The sequence below is a fragment of the Oenanthe melanoleuca genome, unplaced genomic scaffold, assembly GCF_029582105.1.
Source record: "Oenanthe melanoleuca isolate GR-GAL-2019-014 unplaced genomic scaffold, OMel1.0 S001, whole genome shotgun sequence".
Classification (NCBI taxonomy): domain Eukaryota; kingdom Metazoa; phylum Chordata; class Aves; order Passeriformes; family Muscicapidae; genus Oenanthe; species Oenanthe melanoleuca.
The window spans coordinates 7,948,817-7,969,879 of NW_026612650.1; the positions used below are offsets into that span (position 1 = coordinate 7,948,817).

Below are 21,063 nucleotides of genomic sequence, written 5' to 3' on the forward strand. Positions count from 1 at the left end.
TTTGGCCAATTTGGGTGGGTGTTTGGGGATTTGGAGGGGTTTTGGGGTAGTCTTGGGAAGTTTGGGAAGAGATTGGGGAGATTTGGCAGTATTTTTGGTTTTTTGTGGGAGTTTTGGGGAAATTGAGGAGGTTTTGGGGGGTTTTGGGGCTGCGGGGGCGCTGCACCCCCTGCAGACCCCTCTCCAATAAAATCCCGCCGGATTTTTAGGGGATTTTGTGGTTTTCGGGGGGTTTGGGGGGATCTAGGGAGGGTTTGAGGGGAGTTTTGGGGTCATTTATGCTGGTTTTGGGATGGCGGACCCCCCGTCCCCAAATAAAATCGTGCCTCTGATGTGTGTGTGGTTTTGGGGGGAAATTGGGGAGTTTTGGGGGGGGGGTTAGTGGGGATTGGGGGAGTTTTGGGGGGCCTGGTGGCAGTTGGCGGGTTTTGGTTTGGATTTGGGGGGTCCAGCCCCCCCGTTTTGGGGAGGGGTCGCGGCGGTTTCCCCGGATCCGCCACGGGGCGCTGCCGGCTCGGGGTGGGCGTGGCCTGCGCGCAATGCTCATCTCTCATTGGCTTCCGCCGGAGGAGGTGGGGCTTCTAAACCCGGAAGTGGCGCATGAGCACGCGGAGAGCGCGGGAACGGAGCGGCCAGAGGATCCCGGGACCCCCAAAAACCCCCCAAAACCCTTCTCGTGATCCCCCCACCCGTCCCCGAGACTCCCCCCCAAAATCCCCCCCAAAATCCCGGTAACCTTCCCCGAGTCCCCCAAATTCCCGATCCCCAATTCCCGACTCCTCCCAATTTCAGCCCCCCCCCCCCCCTCAAGTTCCTAGCACCCCCCCCCCCAAATTCCAGCCCCCCCAATTCCCAGCCCCTCCCGAATTCCAGCCCCTCCCCAATCCCCCCAATCCCCCCAAATTCCTGATGCTGTTCGGCGCGCTCTCCCGCGGGTCCCTGCGGGGGTTCCACCCGGGGGGTCGCTGAGGGGGCTCGGCCCTGACCTCCCCCGGGACTCCCCCAACAAACGGACCGGGACCGGGATCCCCCCCAAACAAAGGACCCGGAACACCCCCGGGACCAGGTCAGTGATTTGGGGTGTCCCGGCTCTTTTTGGGGGGTCCCGGCTGTTTTTTGGGGGGCCCCGATATTTGGGGGGGGGTCGTCCCGATATTCGGGGAGGTCTCAGTATTGGGGGGCCCGGATATTTGGGGGTGTTCTGATGTTTGGCGGGTCCCGGCTGTTTTTGGGGTCCTGGTATTTTTGGGGGGGGTCCCAGTATTAGGGGGACCCGATATTTGGGGGGGTTCCCGATATTTGGGGGGGTCCCGATATTTTGAGTGTCCTTGTATTGAGGGCGGGGGGGTCCCGGTGGTTTTGGAGGGCCTGGAATTTGGAGGCGTCTCGGTTTTTTTGGGGGAGTCCTGGCCGGTTTTTGGGGGGTTCCGGCTCTTTTTGGGAGGGTCCCGATATTTGGAGGGTCCCGGTATTGAGGGGTTCTGGTGTTTTTAGGGAGATCCCGGTATTTGGGGGGTCCCGGTATTTTTGGGGGAGGGAAGGGGATTTGGGGGGCTGGAAATGTTTAGGGGGATTTGTGGCGATTTAGGGATTTCGGGGAGTCGAGATTTTTTTGGGGGACGGGAGATATTTTGGGGGCAACTTGGGATTTTGGGGGTTTAGAGATGTATTTGAGGGGGGTTTGGAGGGCTGGAGATGTTTTTGGGGGTGGGGTTTGGGGACCTGGAGATGTTTTTGGGGGGGCTTTTTGGGGGGCTGCAGCTGTTCCGTGTGCATTTTGGGGTTCCCCACGAGCTGGGGGTCCCCACGCCTCCCCTGAACCCCAAATTCCCCTGCCAGGGCTGCTCCTGGCCGTCCCCACCCAGCAGCCACTGGGACCCCGATTCCGGCGGGACCCCGAGATCCCCAACGTGTTCCACGCCCGATTTGGGGAGGGGGCGGCGGCTGAGGGGGGGCTCAGGGGGCCTCGGGTGGCGCCGAGGTGGGTGCTCTGTTTGGGGAGGGGTCCCGTTTTGGGGCTTCCAGGGCATTTCAGGAGGGGTCTGGGGGCACTCGTGGAGATGGGGAGGGGTGCCAGTCTGGGGAGGAGTCACAGGGTGAGGACGGGTCTATTTTTGGGGAGGGGTCTCAGGCCGAGGGAACGCTGGATTTGGGGCGGGGGTCCTGATTTGGGGAGGGGTCCCAAACCAAGGAGGGGTCCCATTTTGGGGCGGGGTCCCATCCCGAGTCTGTCCCCGATTTGAGTCGGGGGTCCCGATTTGGGGAGGGGTCCCAGGCTAGGGAAGGGTCAGGATTTGGGGAGGGGTCCCATCCCGATGCTCTCCCCGATTTGGGGCGGGGGTCCCATTTAGAGGAAGGGTCCTCAATTGAGGAGGGGTCCCATCCCGAGTCTGTCTCCGATTTGGGGCGGGGTCTCCGCTGGTGCTGGCGCTGCAGGGGAAGAGCCCCCGGCCGCAGCTCTGGGCGCTCCCCGAGCTGGGGGCGAGCAACGCGCAGCTGAGCGAGCTGAGCCCGCGGCGGTGGGCAGGGGGCTTCGTGCTGCCCCCTGGGGGGGATCACAGAGGGGCTGGGGGGAGGGCAGTGCTGCTGCACCCCATGGAGACCCCTCCGTGTTCTAGAGTGAGAGTGAAAACTGAATTAAGTCAGTCTTAATTAAAGTTTATTAGAGCAAACGACAGTAAGCAAACAGCGCTGGGCGGCTGGGAGTCTTTGCTCCACCGAAGGCACGCAGTTCCCTCTCCCCCCCGTGGTCTTTTATGCAGTTCTATTCCATCTGACCTGTCCTTCCTTGGAGTACTCTGCGTCTGCGCGGCCCGTTGCTGGGGGGTCGTATTCTGTCTTCTGGTGGTCACAGCAGGGGGGAGGCGCCCGATTCTTTCTTGCTGGTTCCTCCTAGCCTAGGGAAGAATTCTCAGAAACCGTTTAAGCAGCTGCTGAGTCAGCAGAAGTTATGCATACCGTGCTCAGTGATCTGAAACTATGTGGTCAAAGTCTACACCCGTCTCACCCCCTGCTGTAATTCATTGTTCTCTACTAGGAGTTTTAACGAACAAAGTGCTTATTCTGTATCACAATCCCTCCTTTTCTCTGTTATCATTTTGTTCATTAAAACATTTCAGTTCTCTATGACTCAGGGCAGAGTGTTTCAATTACCTCTGGATCACCAGGTATTTGCTCATATTTAGCTCGAATGAGCATTAGGTGTGCTGCCTCTAGTCGTCTTTTTACAATTTTTATGATTTTTTTAAAGATGCAGGGGCCAAAATTAATCCTAATACTAGGAGGATGATTGGTCCTGCTGTGGTTGACAATAGGGTAGTGAGCCAAGGAGAATTATTAAACCAAGTCTCATACCAGCTTTGGTGGGCTTCCCTTTCTTTCTTCCTTCGCTCTAACCCGTCTCTTAGCTTGGCCATTGAATCCCTTACAGTATCTGTTTTATTCGTGTACACGCAACACTCTTCTCTTAAGGCAACACACAATCCCCCTTGTTGTAAAAAGATTAGATCTAGACCCCTTCAGTTTTGTAACACTACTTTTGATAGTGACCGAACATCTTTTTCTAGAGCGGTTATGGATCGCTCAGTGTAGGCTAAGTCTGCATCTACAGCTACCCTTAAGGAATTGAATTCTTGATTTTGGTTGACCAGTTATGCTACTCTGGTTCCTACCCCTGCTCCTCCAATTAACATTAAAGTGGCCGCGGTTAAGGCTGTGAACGGTTCCCTTTTTGTCAAGTGATGTCCCTTAGTGTCTTGGAGATCGTATGCATATTCTTCTGGGTGATATATAATTTAAGGGACTATCAATACCTGCACACAAAAATTTGACGTTCCATTGAATAAATTGAGAGAAATACAAGGAACATACCCATCTAGTATTTCTGGCCGGGATTAACCAGGTGGCGGGGTTTCTCGGTTGCTTTGCTTTTGTTATTACCCCACACAGGTGTTCTTTATCTTTTGGGACATTGCCGATACGCCTCCCCTTTCCGGTTAGTGCTGCTGAAGTTATCCCTCGAGCTTGAGTACCTTTCCAATCACATTGAGGGGGGGTTACTTCCATTTGCCCGCCTAGCCTTTTCAGTGACTCCTATTGCTTCATAAAAAGGGGGTTTAATATCAAAACAAAGCCAATAACGTTCAGTAAGGTCAGGCTTAGTGGCATTAAGAACTTGATAAGCTGCATGCATAAGGCTCCAAAGGGTGTTTTGTTGTGGGTTGACAGTGGGGCGTTGTCTGATGCCAGGGTGCCGTTACCTTTAGTGAAGGTGTCATTTACTTTAGGCAAATTGTCATCACTAATTATCGGGTTCAGGCCTATGGCCTGATAGTCACGGGACAAGGGTTCCTTCTTAATGAGTATTAGTCCTCCTCTATCGGTGCCTGGTTCCCAATACCGCACTCCCCAAGTCCTCCCAATCACCCACCCAGGGTCTTGTGGGTTTGTAATGTTTAAATAAATGAAGTAACCAGTACTACTTCCAAGTACTCCCCCACTATATGGATGCTTAGGTTTTTGGCAGTCTGAGGGGCCCCATCCCACTTGAAGGTATTTATCTTTGCCCGCCCCAGGTTCCCAATCAGCCGCAATAAGCACAATAATATTCTCCGGGTGAATTACAGTAACTTCTTCCCGGATTCAAGCTTGGGCACATATAAAATGCTTTTAGTTGGGCTTGTGTTTTATCTATGACTACAGGTGAGCTCAAGGGTGCTGTGAAGCTAGGGGCCCCTTGCCCCTCTCTAGACTGAGCTAGTTGTTGATCTTCGCACCTGATTAGAGGCCTTCTGAAGGGTTGGTGGCTGTGTTCTCCTTGTGACAATTCAAAAAGCCATCCCAAAATCACCAATATAGTCTGCCAGAAGGGGTAGGGCCTCGGCCTGGTTGTTAAAGCCTTATTTCCTAATCTCTTTGTCTCCCCCCAGGTGTTTGTCTCCCCGTGGTCCCAATGTGGTGGCCATTTTTTGGTTTCTTAGGGAATTAATATCCATGGGGCATTTCTTGAAGGATTTTTGAGTTGTCCCACTGTTCAAGTTTAGGACAAAACTGGGGGGAAGCCTCCAAAGGAGCCCCCCCAGAGAATAAGCCCCCCTCATAATTCTTCCCCCCACTGGACTCGGAAAGAATTTTACTCGGGGGGAAAAGTGGAAAAAACCTATTTATTAACAAACACAAGAAAAACACTTCCCAGCAACAGGAAAGTACAATCCTAGATGACAAAAAACGTTTTCACCAAAGTGAGAGACGGTCGCTACTGGGAAGGGCGAGAAGCTTCTTTGGCAGGCTTCAGAGGCAGTCTCTGATGTTCAGGTCCCATCCGGAGCCGGTACAGATCTTAGAGCTGAAGGGGAGGAGGCGGGGGGAGGGAAAGCAGCAGCCGGGGCAGCAGCAGCAGGGCAGAAAGCAGCGGGCAGCAGCAGCAGCAGCTGGGGTAGCAAGCAAGCGCGGCAGCAAGCAGCTGGGGCAGCAAGCAGCAGCAGCGGCAGCCGGGCAGCTGGGACAACAGCAGCACAGCCCCCGGGGCACCACCCCCCCGGGCAGGGGAGAAGCAGCACCTGCGGCAGCTTCATGCAGACAGAGAGGTGTGGGGGCAGGAGAGGAGCAGACACAACACCAACTCGGGACACCCACTCAGTGGGTTCCTGCCTCCACACTCTCTTACCTCTCTACCTCACCCCCTGACTGGCCAGCCGCGGGGTGTTCCATCTTCTCGGCAGCAAAGTAGGCTTCAGGAGGTCTGTAGCTTCGCCCCTTTCTGTTCTTATACGATTCCAAATTTTTATCGTTTACTTGTAAATCACACTGGACCCACTGTGCCCCAGTTGAGGCCTTTCAGCAACACCCTTTAATGATCCGTGCTATAAGTGGTGCTGGTTCATTAGAGTGATAACAATAGTTCTCAGGGTTCACTCCTTTTACAAGTATGTCCCACCACTCTTGAGACTGTTCTATTATTCTCCCAGTAATTTTTCTCACCTTCAGGGTAGCCCGTGTGAGCTTCCTTTCTATTCGGTAACACCCTCTACAAACTCCCCTTGGAGATCTGCTCCTTTGGCAGTGCGTCCACCACCGTTCCTGGCACACTTTACAGATAAAACATACAAAAGGATAGCAATCACAGCCCCATATCCCACAGTATGCTCTGAAATCAACAACAATGGGATAGCTATATCCAGCCAACTCACCAACTCAGATCTCTTGAATTAATTGCACAGAGTTCATTGGTAATAGTTCTGAGTCTGGTTCCAAATTCTTATCTTTTAAAGGTGATTCTCAGGTCCCCAGGTGGGCTGGCTATCTTCCAGGGCTTCTCAGTGTCCACCAAAATGGGTCCTTTTACTTGACTACCATGAGTCCATCCTTTTTCAGCAGTTCTCACAGCTGTTTCTGTAGTAAGCAAAGCAACATAGGGTCCTTCCCAACGAGGTGTTGAGGACATCTCTTTCCAGGCTTTGATTAACACCTTATCTGCAGGTTTAATTTGGTGGATGGCCATATCTAAAGGTGGGCGCTGTGCTAGAAGTCCCTTCTTGCGTAATTTCTCTCTCCTAGCCATCAAACGTGTTGTATACAAATTTATCTTTAGATATCTTTCTAAACTCGGGTGATCTGCTGGGGCTTCCATGTCATAGGGAATTCCATAGAGCATCTCAAAAGGGGAGATCCCTACATCAGTTTGTGGCTGGGTTCTTATGTTTAGCAAAGCCAAAGGAAGACATTTTATCCATGACATCTTGGTTTCTAACATCAATTTAGTTAATTGCCTTTTTATTTCTCCATTCATCCTCTCAACCTTCCCTGAGCTCTGTGGGTGCCAGGGAGTATGATACTGCCACCGAGTCCCTAATGCTGAATAGACATCCCCCACCACCTTGGACGCGAAATGTGGGCCTCTGTCTGAATCTACCGCCTCCATTATCCCATAATGGGGGATAAATTCTTCTATGAGCAATTTTACTACTGCTTGGGCGGTGGATCGGGCAGTACGGAATGCCTTCACATAATGGGTCAGATGGTCCACTATTACCAGTAAGTACTTACATCTCTCTATCTTTGGTAATTCAGTGAAATCTAATTGTATATGGGAGAAGGGTCGGTGTGCTAGCTCACTTCCTCCCATCACTGTTTCTCTCAGTTGTTGCTTATTAACCTTCTGACAGGTCAAACATCCTTGAGTAATTTGTTTTGCCACATTATAAATTCCAATGCACATATATTTGATAACAAATTGATCCACTAATGCCTGTGTTCCCCAGTGGGTCTTTTCATGGATTGCCTGTAGTATTTTAAAGGCTAGTGGTTTGGGAAGAACTTCCCTACCATCCAGCAGTTCCCATTTTCCTTCAGTTGTTTCTGATACCCCCATTTGCATTAGTTCGGCTTTCACTTGAGTAGTGAAACTAAGAATGCATCTGGGGCCATGTACAAGGCAGTGCCTTCTTTGTGAATTATCACAGGCACAACGTATTCTGTCCATCCCAAAATCTTCCCAACAGGCATAGCATGGCTCTTCCTCTAAATCTTTGCCACAGGTTGGACACTGCTGTCTGGTCTGTTCTTTGATCCTTAGGGGTAGCAGGGCTGCTCACTGAGCTTCCTGGTCTGCCAGATTATTCCCTCTTACCATAACACTTAGTCCTATTTGGTGCCCTTTGACGTCTACTACAGCTAGTTTCTTTGGCTCCCTTATAGCCCGTAGTAGTTGAACTATTAATTCCTCATGAATTAACCCCTTTCCTTGTGAGTTTATCAGACCCCTTTCTTCCCAAATTTTCCCAAATGTATGTACCACCCTGTAGGCATACTTTGAATCAGTGTATATAGTTCCTTCCTTGTCCTGTAGTAGTTTCAGGGTCCTTAATACTGCCTATAATTCACCAGCTGGGACTAAGGGGACCTGATTCTATGACTTCAAAAGTTCTCCCATTTATAATGGCATATCCTGATTTCCTTTTCCCTTCTATTACTCGGGACAAGCCATACATAAATATTTTTCCCCCATCTTCTAACTCCTCCTCTTCTAAGTCTGGCAGGATTTTTGTTTGCTCCTCTATATTTTTAAGACAATCATGGGGCAATCCTTCGCTAGACTCACCGTATAAATGTTGGGCAGGATTTTGCAAGGCAGTTGTTTCTAGTGTTAACTTAGGGGATGATACCAAAATCCCCTCATACAGTAGGAGCCTGGCATCCATGATCCTTTTTTCCGCCTTCTTCTGTAGTACCCCTCTAATGTTATACGGGGACATGACCTTAAGTTCACCTCCAAAAGTGATTTTCACTGCTTCTTTGACTGGTAACACAGCAGCTACTATGGCTTGTAAACATGTTGGCCATCCCTGACTAATGGGGTTTAGAAGTTTGGATAGGTTCGCTACAGGCTTCTTACTCCCAGCCCACTCCTGAGCCAGGACTCCAAAGGCTGTCCCCTCATTGGTATTGACAAACAGGAAAAAGGGCCCTTTCAGATCTGGCAAACTCAGTACCGGGGGTATACCACTTCTGCCTTAAGGTCCTCTAATTGTTCCTCATCTTCAGGAGAACACTTTACCAACCCTTCTTTAGCTAGTTTCTGATATAGAAATTTGACCTTGCCACTAAAATCTTCAATCCATTGTCTACAATAGCCAAACAGTCCTAGCAATTGTCAGACCTGTCTCTTAGTTTTCGAGGCTGGAATTGAAAGGATGCCCTGCACTCTCTCAGGGTCCAGTTTCTTTGTGCCCTTACTTAATCTGTGCCCTAAATATTTTACTTCCTCTTCTACAAATTGTAGTTTGGACTTAGAAACCTTTAATCCCTGTAAGCTCAAAAAGTTCAGCAGTTTTATGCTTTCCTGCCTGACCGCTTCCTCTTCCTTCCCTGCTAGTAATTAATCGTCCACATACTGTGCTAATCTCACCCCTTCCCCTAGATCATAGTTTCGCAAGATTTGCTCCAGTGCTTGTCCAAACAAATTCGGGAACTCGGTGAATCCTTGGGGAAGGACTGTCCACCTTAGCTGTTGTTTTCTGTGTGTATCTGGGTCCTCCCATTCAAAGGCAAAGTAATCCCGGCAGGTTTTCTTAAGGGGACAGGACCAGAATGCATCCTTCAGGTCTATCACGCTGTAGCATTTATCTTCTGGTCCTAGCTGGCTTAATAGGGTATGCAGGTTTGCAACCACTGGGAATCTTTCCACGGTTCTTTTGTTTATTTCTCTTAAATCATGTACCAATCTGTATTTTCCGTCAGCCTTCTTTACTGGTAATATAGGGCTGTTAAAGGGGGACATACAGTGCTCTAGTAGCCCTTTCTTTAACAATCTCTCTATCTTGGGTTTCAAACCTTTTCTCCCCTCTTTGGACAACGGGTAATTCTTACAGGAATCTCGGGATTTTTGATTGTTATTTCAAAAGGTTCATTTTCTAATTTCCCCACTGTATTGGGTGTATACCACACCTCAGGATTTATCTTTTCTTCATCCATTTTTCATAGGGGGCATAATTTAATGTTCAATTTATTCTCTACAACTTCTAAACTAATTCCTAACTCAGTCATCTTGTCCCTCCCTAACAAATTATAATCTGCTTCAGGGACTAACAATAGAGACCCCAGGCGTATTCTGGAGTCTGTTTTAAATGTTACATCCTCTATCACCGGCACCCCAAAGGGTTTTCTTTTAGCTTCCACCACCTGTACCTTTTTGGTGAGATTTTACAGCCACGGGGCAGGGATTGAACAGTTGACCTTTCCGCCCCGGAATCTACCAAAAATTCAATTTCTTCTTGTTGGGGACCTACTCTTAGCTTTACCAGGGGCTCTGATCTTTCCTGTGTCCCCAGCAAATAGAGCCCTGACCCTCCTAATCCTTTTTAAACATCTTTTCATTTGCTACTCTTTTCCTACATTCTCTCTTTACATGTCCCTTCTTCCCACAATAGAAACACGTCACTCTGCCTCCTCCCTCCTTTTCTCTTCTCGATCTTTCTACCCCTTGACTATTCCTCTCCTGAAAGCAGTTGTCCTCTGCAAGGATGCTGCCCTCTGCCCTTCACGTACCGCTGCCACCATCATTTTCACCTGTTTCCTTTGAGCCTCATCCTCTCGTCTAACATATACTTTCTGTGCTTCCCTTAACAACTCCTACAACCCCCGAGTCTGCCAGTCGTCTAGCTTCTCCAATTTCTTTTTAATGTCCACCCATGATTTTGCCACAAACTGAAATTTCAGCATTGTCTCTCCCACAGGGGTACTAGGATCTACACCTGAATATAACTGAAAATTCCTCCTAAGCTTCTCCAACCATTCCGTGGGATCCTCATCTTTCTTCTGGTGTTCATTCCAGGCTTTGTTGATGTTCTGTCTTCTGGGGGACAGCTTCCTTAATTCCCTGTATAATTATGGTCCTGAGATCCTGCATATGTGTATGGTGATTAGCATCTTGGTTATCCCAATTAGGTCTTTGTAATGGCCACTTTTGATCTCCGGCTGGACCCTTTTAGTGTTGCTGGTCCCATATCTTCATCCCAGCAGCCTTGATCATTCGCCTCTCCTCAGCTGTAAACAAGATGCCCAAAACAGCCTGCATTTCATCCCATGTGTAAATGTTTGGACCTAAAAACTGATCAACTCTTTCCAAAACTCACAGGGGATCTTCTAAAAGATGTCCCATTTCCTTCTTGAACTCCCGGACGTCCCCTGAATTCAGGGGTACCGCCATTCCTGGGTGCCTGACTGCCAATTGGAACCTCCCAAAGGGAAAATAACTCTTGCCTGTCCAGCTCCTTCTTTGTCTGGCTCCTGGTTAACCTCCGCCTTACTTCTGGTGTGCTCGAGTCCGAGTCCAAGCTCGAGTCCGAGTCCCCCGGATGTGCAGGGGCAGTAGGATTAGGAGGTGGCAAAGGTGCAGGAGGGGGAGGTGGTGGAACATAGGGTGGAGGCAGCACGAGCGTTTCATCTTCGGTTTTGGTCCTTTTCTTCCTACCTTCCTTTAGTGTAAAAAGGTTCACTGTAGTCTCGGTAACTGTCCATAAGGCAGCATATTCGCTCTCCTCTCGCCTTAAAGGCTCCTTTGAATTCACATAGATATTTAAAGCCTGACAAATCCAATCATCAAAGAAACCAGAAATTGGCCAACAGAGTTGGTCTCCCCTAATCTGCTGACCCCCCCATACTTCCATGCAATAGTGTATCATTTTTGCTCTGTCTTTACCGCTCCTAGATGGGAAGGCATCCCAGGTCTTGATTATTAAACCTAATGGACTATCTGGTGGTATGTGGGGGAGCTTAACTTGGTGTCCCCCGCCCATGGGAACAGAGGGCTTGCTTTTCCTCTGTCCCATCTTCCGAGTGCCTTCTCACTCACACACACTGCTGCCCCCTGTTCGTGACCCAGCCCCTTGCGGGGTGTGGGAAATGCACTACTAAGGGGTCTGCACTCGCTTCGCCCACAATCGGGCACTCAGCACACTCCGGGATACCCAACCCCAACGGAACAGATAACCGGCCTATACTCTCGCGTCCTGCGTCTTCATCCGGATCTTCGTGCACAAAGATTACGGGGTTGCCGGCTTTTTTTGCTTACTGCCAAATTTAGGATTCGTCGGTTAGGGTCCCGGAGGGCGTCTCTCAAACGGGGCCGCAAAATTGCAGGGCACCTCCGCAAGGGAGAGCATCCCACCAGGTTGTCCCTATCTGAGTTACAGCACCAAATTGTTATAAACTGAAAACTGGATCAAGTCAGTCCTAATCTATTAAAATTTATTAGAACAAGCGACAGTAAGCAAACAGCGCTGGGCAGCTGGGAGTCTTTGCTCCACCGAAGGCACGCAGTTCCCTCTCCCCCCCGTGGTCTTTTATGCAGTTCTATTCCATCTGACCTGTCCTTCCTTGGAGTACTCTGCGTCTGCGCGGCCCGTTGCTGGGGAGTTGTAGTCTGTCTTCTGGTGGTCGCAGCAGGGGGGAGGCGCCCGATTCTTTCTTGCTGGTTCCTCCTAGCCTAGGGAAGAATTCTCAAAAATCGGTTAAGCAACTGCTGGTGTCAGCAGAAGTTATGCATACCGTGCTCAGTGATCTGAAACTATGTGGTCAAAGTCTACACCCATTTCACCCCCTGCTGTAATTCATTGTTCTCTACTAGGAGTTTTAATAAACAAAGTGCTTATAATGTATTCCTGTCACTCCCAGTACCATCCCAGCTATTTCCAGTAGGATCCCAGTATGACTCTGACATGGGCACAGCTGCTCCCATTATCACCCAGTATAGTTCCAGATTCACCCATTTCCCCTCAGTATAGTTCCAGTCTCTCCCAGTGCATGCCAGTTGCTGCCAGCATGTTGCCAGTCATTCCCAGTTGTCCTCAGTTACTTCCAGACTGATCCCAGTTGCTCAGAGCCTCTCCCAGTCACCCTCAGTACAGTTCCAGTTGCTGCCAGTATCATCCAGTGTGATCCCAGTCATTCTGAGCATGGTTCCAGTTGGTCCCTTTTCCTTCCAGTGTGATCCCAGTTGCCCAGTGCGATCCCTGTTAAGGCCTCAGTCCCCTCAGCATGGTTCCAGTTCCTTCCAGTTGATCCCAATTGCTCCCAATGTGTCCACATTTTCCTCCCAACATGGGCTCAGTAGCTCCCAGTAACCCCCACCCAGGTTCTATTCCCTATCACTGTAATCCCAGTGGCTCCCAGGATGATCCCAGTAGTTCCTGAAGTCACTACCAGTACGGTTCAAGTAATCCCAGTATGATCCATTTCACGCAGTCCCCCCCAATATGGTTCCAGTCATCTCCAGTATGGCCCCAGACTTTCCCAGCTCGTCCCAGTATTATTCCAGTTATGCCCAGAGTGACTCCCCGGCCCTCCCAGTTTGGCCCAGTTGCTCCCAGTCACTTCCAGTATCGTTTGGGTCATAGCCAGCACTTTTCCTGTCACTCCCAGTCTGATTACAGTGTGATCTTAGTCATCCTAGGATATTCCTAGTACTATTCCAGTCACTTCCAGTACGATCCCAGGTAGTTCCAGTAGGATCCCATTATGACTCTGGCATGGGCACAGCTGCTCCCATTATCATCCAGTATGGTTCCAGTTGCTCCCATTTCCCCTCAGTATGGTTCCAGTCTCTCCCACTGCATCCCAATTGCCGCCAGCATGTTCCCAGTCATTGCCAGTTGTTCTCATCTACTTCCAGACTGATCCCAGTTGCTCACATCCTCTCCCATTCACCCTCAGTGCAGTTCCAGTTGCTGCCAGTATGATCCAGTGTGATCCCAGTCATACTGAGCATGGTTCCATTTGGTCCCCGTTCATCCCAGTGTGATCCCAGCTGCCCCTAGCACAGTCCCAGTCACTCCATAGATGATCTCAGTCCCTCCCAGCATGGCCCCGAGTCATGCCCAGTTTCCCCCAGTATACAGTAGTAGCTCCCACTGAATCCCCAGTGCCCAGTTCTCCCCAGAATGCCCACAACTGTTCCCAGTGTGGTTCCAGTCCCCCCAGTATAGTTACAGACACTCTTATTATATCAGTTCTCCCAGATGCCCCTAGCACAGTCCCAGTCACTCCCAGTACTATCCCACTTTGAGTCCAGTATGATGCCAGTCTCTGCCAGCAGGGCCCCAGTCACTCACACTTGCCCCCAGTTGCCCCAGCATGGTCCCAGTTTTCCCCTCAGCCCATTCCCAGTCTCTCCCAGTTATGTCCCAGTCACCATCCCTATGGTCTCAGACACTCCCAGTATATCCTAGTTGCCCTGAACAATCTCCTAGTTATTTCCAGGCACTCCCAGTTACCACAGCATGGTTCACTTGCCCCCTGTTTTATCCCAGTTATTCTTTGAATGGTCCCAGTGCCTTTCAGCATGGTTTCGTTTTTTTAGGGAAGAGGAATGTTTGTAGAATGCAGAACTGCAAAGCTGAGCAGAAAATGCCACTGGGGGGACATTGGGAGGGTCCCAGTGGCAGCTGCCAGCAGAAGCAGCCTGGAGGAGCAGAGCCCTGTGTCCCCCAGGACCCCAAAGTGGAGAACCCAGAGAGCGGGGAGCGCCGCCATTGGCGGGACCCTCAACAGCCTGGAGAGGGGCGGGGGGGACTCCTTGGACCCCCAGCACCCCAAAGCAGAGAATAAAGGGAGAAGAGGCACCAGGACCCAAAAATACCCCAGAACCCCTAAATGGGTAGAGGGAAGAGGGGGGAGCTTTTCAGATTCCTGGGACTCCCAGCAGCCTGGGGAGGGCAGGGACCGAGTAGATGGGGGACCCCCAATACAAGCGTGACCCCCAGCAGCTGGGACAGGGGAGGCATTTTCAGGGCAGAATGTTGGTGTTTGGGAGGTTTCGATGGAGCCCAGTCCCCAAAGACTTCTAGAGATGGACTTGGGCAGGAGGAACCCCCAATACAACGCGCTCATCCCTTGTTTTTCCCCAAAACAGGGTTTCCCATTCCCAAGCCTTGGCCCGATGGCGGAGGAGAAGGCTGCGAGGAAGAGGAAGATGGCCCAGGAGCCCCAGGCAGGTGAGGAGGAAGTCAGGGCCCCTTTCCCCCTCTGTCCTGCTCCATCTCCCAGCCCAGCACGGCCCCGGCTGCAGGATACCCCTCTGCCGACACCGACCTGCCAGGGATGCGCTGGGGGGATCTCCTTTCCCTTCCCTCTGGCATGGATGCAAATCCCATCCTCTCCTTGTCCTTTCTCGCCCAGACAAGGAGCTGAGCACGGAGAGCAGGGAGGACAAAACCCCTCGGCACAACCTGGTGGAAGAGGCCGTTTGCAGCAGCTCCACGGCGCAGGAATCCAACGGGGAGGAAAAGCCGCGGAGATCCCGCACCAGGAGCGGCTGCAAACGTAGATCACGGGGATCTGAGGAGGAAAGACCCAGCCTGGGCCGGGCAGGCCGGAGATTGAGCCAGAGCTCGGACCTGGTGGTCCACGAGCAGCTTCGTGATGGGGAGAAGCCCCACAAGTGCTCAGAGTGTGGGATGAGCTTCAGATGGAGGTACCTTCTGATCCGCCACCAGAAGATCCACACTGGGGAGAGGCCCTACGAGTGTGGGGAGTGTGGGAAGAGGTTTCACACCAGAGGCAATCTCCTCAGGCACCAGTGCACGCACACAGATGAGAAGCCCTTCCGCTGCCCTGACTGCAGGAAGGGATTCAGGGAAAATGGCGCCCTCACCAAACACCGGCGCATCCACACTGGGGAAAAGCCCCACGAGTGTGAGGAGTGTGGGAAGAGCTTCAGCCGCAGCTCCAGTCTGATCCGCCATCAGAGGATCCACACTGGGGAAAGGCCCCACAAGTGTGAGGAGTGTGGGAAGAGCTTCATTGAGCGTGCCAAGTTGATCTGCCACCAGTACATCCACACTGGGGAAAGGCCATACAAGTGTGGGGACTGTGGGAAGGGCTTCAAGGACCGTTTCAGCCTAATCTGCCACCAAAGGATCCACACTGGGGAGAGGCCCTACGAGTGTTCTAAATGCGGGAAGAGGTTTCCCACCAGCTCCAGGCTTCTCAAGCACTACCAGACACACACGGAGGAGAGGCCCTATGAGTGTCCTGACTGCGGGAAGGGCTTCAGGCAAAACTCTGACCTCATCATCCACCGGCGCATCCACACTGGGGAGAGGCCCTACGAGTGTGACGAGTGTGGGAAGAGCTTCTTTGACAGGTCCGCCTTTACTAGACACCAATGTAGGCACCGGTAAGGGAAGCCCTGTGAGTGCTCCGAGTGCATGAAGAGCTTTGTGTTCTGCTCCAACTCCATCCCCCACTGCAGGACCCATGCTGGGCAGAGCCCTGGTGACCCACATTGCCTGGGATCCATGTTGGGAAGACAGCTGCCTGGTTATGCTTTTGTTTTGGCCTTAATTTTTGTCTCTTCTCCATCTCTTTGTGTTCCAAATGCCAAGACAGATCAATCTGCCATCGCAAAACCACTGAAATCCCAGTGAAAACACCTCAATTTTGACACAAAAGGGCTCAATCCAACTTCAAAGTGCCTTGTTCCCTCCTCAAAACAACTCAATCCCCACGAACCTTACTGGATCTTTCAGCCGCCTGGGTGAGAAGGGGTTGGAAAGAGACTAGATGAAGTGGGATCCAAATTTGGAGTGGTGGGATCGGGATTGTGTGGGGCTAGCTGAGTGATATCGATCTGATAGTAAATAAAACTTTGACAATTCCTGATTCCTGTCCCATTCTCTTTCAGTCAGTTCCAGTTCTGTTTTCAGTGGCACCTTCTCAGCTGATTGTCTTTGTGGCCTCCTTCCTCTCCTGCCTCTCTCTGCCTGCTCTGTTTCTCTCTCAGGGTCTCCCTTGACCCAGGCCAGCTCCCACCAAAGACCCTGCCCTGATTCGATTCCCAGTGCAGGAGCTGCAGCGGCCATGGGTGAAGTTGTGAAGGCTGGCAGTGAAATGTCCCTGTAAGATCTTGCTGCACTTGGCTTTTGGCCCCTTCTGAAGAGCCTTGCCTTCAAGGTCAGGGACATCTTTTCCTGGCTGGGAACTGGAATTCCAGAGCCTGGCAGTGTGAGCCATGCAGGACCATGCAGACTGGGATCATGGGGGCTGGGATCACGTGGACTTGGATTCTCCAGACTGGGACTGCTCAAACTGGGACCAGATGGATCAGGGCCATGCAGACTGGGATTGTACAGTCTGGGACCGTATGGACTGGAATGGCTGCACCAGAACGATGCAAACTGAGGGGGTCCCACCCCACCCAGGGGTCCCTCCCAGTCCCACTCAGAAACACAGCCAGAAGTCCCCAGAGTTAATGTGGAGGTCCCAGAGTGCTCACAGTGTGATCATGGTGCTGATCTCAATCTCACTCTCAGTCTCAGAGCACTTCTTGTGTCAGCCTCAGTTTCTGTTCTAATTCCAGTGTCGATCTCAGTCTTGGAGCAGTCACTGAGTGCTCCCTGTGCTCATTCTGGTCCTGGTGTTGGTCTCGGTTCCAGAGCGGTGCTTGTCTCAGTCCCAGTGGGTTTTACAGTCGCGCCAGTCTCGGTGTTGGTTTTGGTGCCGCACTTAGTCTCAGTCCCTGTCCAAGTTTAGGACAAAACTGGGGGAAAACCTCCAAAGGAGGCCCCCAGAGAATAAATCCCCCATGATTCCTCCCCCCACCGGGCTTGGAAAGAATTTTGCTCAGGGGGAAAAGTGGAGAAAAGCTATTTATTAACAAACACAAGAAAAACACTTCCCAGCACCAGGAAAGAACGATCCCCAGATGACAAAAAACATTTTCACCAAAGTGAGCAAGGATGGACGTGCTCAGACAGTCCCTGCTGGGAAGGGTGAAAAGCTTCTTTGGCAGACTCCAGAGGCAGTCTCTGATGTTCAGGTTCCCATCCAGATTGGGTACAGATCTTCAAGATGAGGGGAAGAAGGAGGAAAAAAAAAAAAGAACAGCAGCAGCAAGCTAGCAGCAGCCACGCAGGAAGCCAGCAGCAGCAGCCAAGCAGCAAGCAAGCGGCCAGCAAGCAGCCCTGGGGCCAGCCCGGGCAGGGGAGGAGCAGCAACGGCAGCAGGCAGCTGCGAACAGAAAGCGCGGGGGGTGCAGGGAGAGGAGTAGACATAACACCAACCCGGGACAGTCACGGAGTTCTCCCGTTGCTGGTTCTAGTGTCCGTCTTGGTCTCAGTCTTGGTTCCAGTGCCATTTCTGTGGCCGGTTTGGGCTTTGTCTCATTCCCAGTCCCAGTGGCGGTCTTGTAGATGTGCCGGTCTTGGTTTTGGTGTCAGTTCTGTTGCCAGTCTTGGTCTTGGTTCCAGTCCTGGGCCGTTTTATCGATAGATAAAATAGATAGAGAGACAGAGACTACGGCTCATGATCAGAATCCAAATTTATTGTGTGCTACATTTGCTTATACACCATTTTTAGGAAGGCAGTCATTTTTTACTACATTCATTGGGTTAAACATCACCCAAACAAACTTTACATTTCTCCTTATTTATTTTCTTTACATTTCTGTTATTTAGTTCAATCTTCTTTCCTGTCGCCAGTCTTGATCCAATCTTCTCGTAATCATCAAAGCTCTGTTTGTTCTTGCCAGGGCGTATTGGTTATCAAACTACAAGTCTTGGAGCAGTCCCCGAGTGCTCCCTGTGCTCATTCCGGTCCTGATGTCGATCGCGATCCCAGAGTGGTGCTGGTCTCAGTCTCAGTGGGGCTTAGAGTTGCACCAGTCTCAGTGTTGATTCTGGTTCCACTCTCAGTCTCAGTCCTGGAGTTCTCTCGCGTTGCTGGCTCTAGTGTCTGTCTTGGTCTCCGTCTTGGTCCCAGTTCCAGTTCTGGGGCCGGTTTGGGCTCAGTCTCAGTCCCAGTGCCAGTGGCGGTCTTGTAGATGTGCCGGTTTATGTTCTGGTGTCAGTTCTGTTCCTGGTCTTGGTCTTGGTTCCAGTCCTGGGCCATTTTATCGATGGTAGAGAGAGAGACATGATCAGAATCCAAATTTGTTGTGAGCTACATTTGTTTATACACCATTTTTAGGAAGGCAGAAATGTTTACTACATTCATTGGGTTAAATGTCACCCAGACAAACTTTACATTCCTGCTTTTTAGTTCAATCTTCTTTCCTGTTGCCAGTCTTGATCTGATTTTCTTGTAATTTTCAAAGCTCTGTTTGTTCTTGCCAAGGCGTCCTGGTTATCAAACTGCAAATGCCAATTAAATCCACAGCATTCTCTGTCTCAACTTCCACAATGCTGGTCTCAGTCTGGGTCCGACAGCGGTGTCAGTCTCGGTGCCGGTGCCGGTTCTGTTTTCAGTCTTGGACTCAATGTCAGTCTTGGTCTCAGTTTTAGAGCCGTCCCAGTCCCAGTGCTGGTACTGGTGTCGATGGTGGTCCTGGCATGCTCCCAGTGCTAATCGCAGTCTCAGGCCTCGTCCTAGATTGGTGCCAGTCTCGGTTCTGGTGCCAGTATCAGTCTTGGTGCTGGTTCTGGTGCCGCTCTCAGTCTCAGTCCTGGAGTTCTCCCGATGCTGCTCCTAGTTCCAGAGCAGCTCTGGAGCTTTCCTGGTGTCAGTCCCAGTATTGGTGTTGGTCTCTGTCCCAGTCTTAGTTCCAATTCTGGAGCACTGCTGGTCTCAGTTCTGGTGTTGGTTCTGTTCCCCGTCTTGGTTTCGGTCTCCATTCTAATTTCGGCCTCAGAAATGGTGCTGTTACTGGTTTGGGTGCCGGTCTCAGTCTCGGTCTCAAATCTTTTAGGCGCATTTTTGTGATTTTATACACAGCTGAGGTGTTTTAGGCTGGATTTTAGGCCCCTTTGGACAATGTTAGGCCCCTTTGGCTGATTTTAGACCTCTTTGTGTGGATTTGAGGCTCCTTTGGCTAATTTTAGGCCAACCCTGCTGGAATTAGGCTGAATTTGTGCCCCTTTTAGGTGATTTTAGTCCGACCCAGGCCCCTTTAGGACCATGTGGCCTTTTGGCCCAGTTCTTTCCCTTCTCAGCTCCCATCCTTTTCTGACCTTGCCCTTTTGCCCTCACAGTTTCCTGCACTTTTCGAACTCCGCCCCTTTCACCTCGGTTTCTGCCTGTTCATTAGCCTTGCCCACTTCTATTCACAGCCCCTGTCAATCATTATCCCCTCTTCTTTCATTCCGACCGAGCCCTTGTGTTTGCCCCGCCCCATTCCCCTCTAAGCCCCGCCCATCTCCTGGTGCGTTCTCCCCGCGCATGCTCAGAGCACCCAGAAGTGCGTCGCAGGTGCCGCCATGTTTGCTCCTGGTTCCCCAGCCCGGCTTCAACGTGTCTGAGAGCTGCGATGGGGCTGGAGGGGATCTATAGGGGATCTATACGAGACTGGAGGGGGAGGTCTTAGGATCTCTATAGAGGATTTGGGCTTGTCTATAGGGGATCTGGGGAATTCTGGGGGGTCCTTAAAGGCTGTCTGGGAGGTCTATAGGGGATTTTTAGGGCCTGGCGGAACCTATAGAGGGTCCATGGGGGTCTCATGGTGTCTATATGGGAATTTTGAGGTTCTTAAAGGGAATATCTGGGTATTTTGGGCTCTCTCCAGGGAATTCTTGGAGTCCTTATAGGGAATTTTTGGGTTCCTACTGAGAATTTTGGTGTCCTTAAAGGAAAGTTGGAGGTCTCTTGGGAAATTCCAGGGTTATTAAAGGGAATTTTGTAGTGTTAGTAGGGAATTTTTGGGCCTATATTAAGAATTTAGAGAATTATTTGGTCTCCACTGGGAATTTGGGTTTTTTTATTATTTTAAACATGGGAATTTTTAGGTCTCTATTGAGAATTTTTGCAATGTTGCAGTCCTCAATTGGAATTTTGGAGGATCCCATAGGAAGTTTTTGGGATCTGTATAGAGAAACATGGGTCTGAACATGGGAAATTTGGGTTCTCTATATGAAATTGTTGGGAACTTGGTAGGGAATATTTGGGAATTTTGGTTCCAAATGTGGGAATTTGAGGGGGGAATTTTGGGTGGAATCCTGAGGTGGGTCTGGGGGGTTTGGAGGAGTCTGAGGGGCTTTGGCGGGGTCTGAGGTGGTTTGGGAGGGCCTCAGGTGGGTTTGAGTGGGTTTGGGGGGGTCTCAGGTGGGTCTGGGTTAAATTTTGGGGGAAACTGGCAGGGGTCTGAGGGTATTTGGGAGGGTTTAGGTGGGTCTGGGGTGGATTTGGAGGTCCCAGATGGTGAAGGGGTAGCGGTCCCCCCCAAATCCCCCTCGTCCCCACAGAGGGTCCCGGCCATGGCGGTGCAGGAGCCCCGCCCCAACCGCACCATCAACAACCTCAACAAGATCAAGAAGGACGGTGAGGGAGGGCTGGGGGGCTGTCCCCATTGTCACCTGTCCTTGTCCCTGTCCTGACTGTCCCCTGTGTGTGTGTCCCCACTGTCACCTGTCCTTGTCACTGTCCCCATTGTCACCTTTCTGTGTGTCCTGTGTGTGTCCCCAGAGCTGTCCCTGTCCCCACTGTCACCTGTCCTTGTCCCTGTACCCAGAGCTGTCCCTGTGCCCTCACCTTGTCCCCATCGTTTCCTTGTCCCTGTCATTGTCTCATGTGTCCCCAGAGCCAAAGCAGTCCCTGTCCCCATGGTCACCTGTCCTCTCACCCTGTCTCCATTGTCAC

At 51.1% G+C, this 21,063-nt stretch overlaps 1 protein-coding gene across 1 annotated transcript; it reads left to right on the top strand.

Moving 5' to 3' along the window:
• The first annotated feature begins 577 nt into the window (after nucleotides 1-577).
• On the top strand, nucleotides 578-16,158 carry LOC130266137 (zinc finger protein 239-like). The gene is made up of 3 exons (XM_056515475.1): nucleotides 578-1,066; nucleotides 14,408-14,489; nucleotides 14,674-16,158. The coding sequence occupies exons 2-3, from the start codon at nucleotides 14,435-14,437 to the stop codon at nucleotides 15,675-15,677; spliced, it is 1,059 nt and encodes a 352-aa protein (XP_056371450.1). The 5' UTR covers nucleotides 578-1,066; nucleotides 14,408-14,434; the 3' UTR covers nucleotides 15,678-16,158.
• Nucleotides 16,159-21,063: the final 4,905 nt, after the last annotated feature.

What these genes read in the sequence shown, in the direction of transcription:
- LOC130266137 (XM_056515475.1), top strand. Translation starts at nt 14,435, where the DNA reads ATGGCGGAGGAGAAGGCTGCGAGGAAGAGGAAGATGGCCCAGGAGCCC. An exon ending in GGCCCAGGAGCCCCAGGCAG is followed by an intron (nt 14,490 to 14,673) that starts GTGAGGAGGAAG and finishes TTTCTCGCCCAG; the next exon opens with ACAAGGAGCTGAGCACGGAG.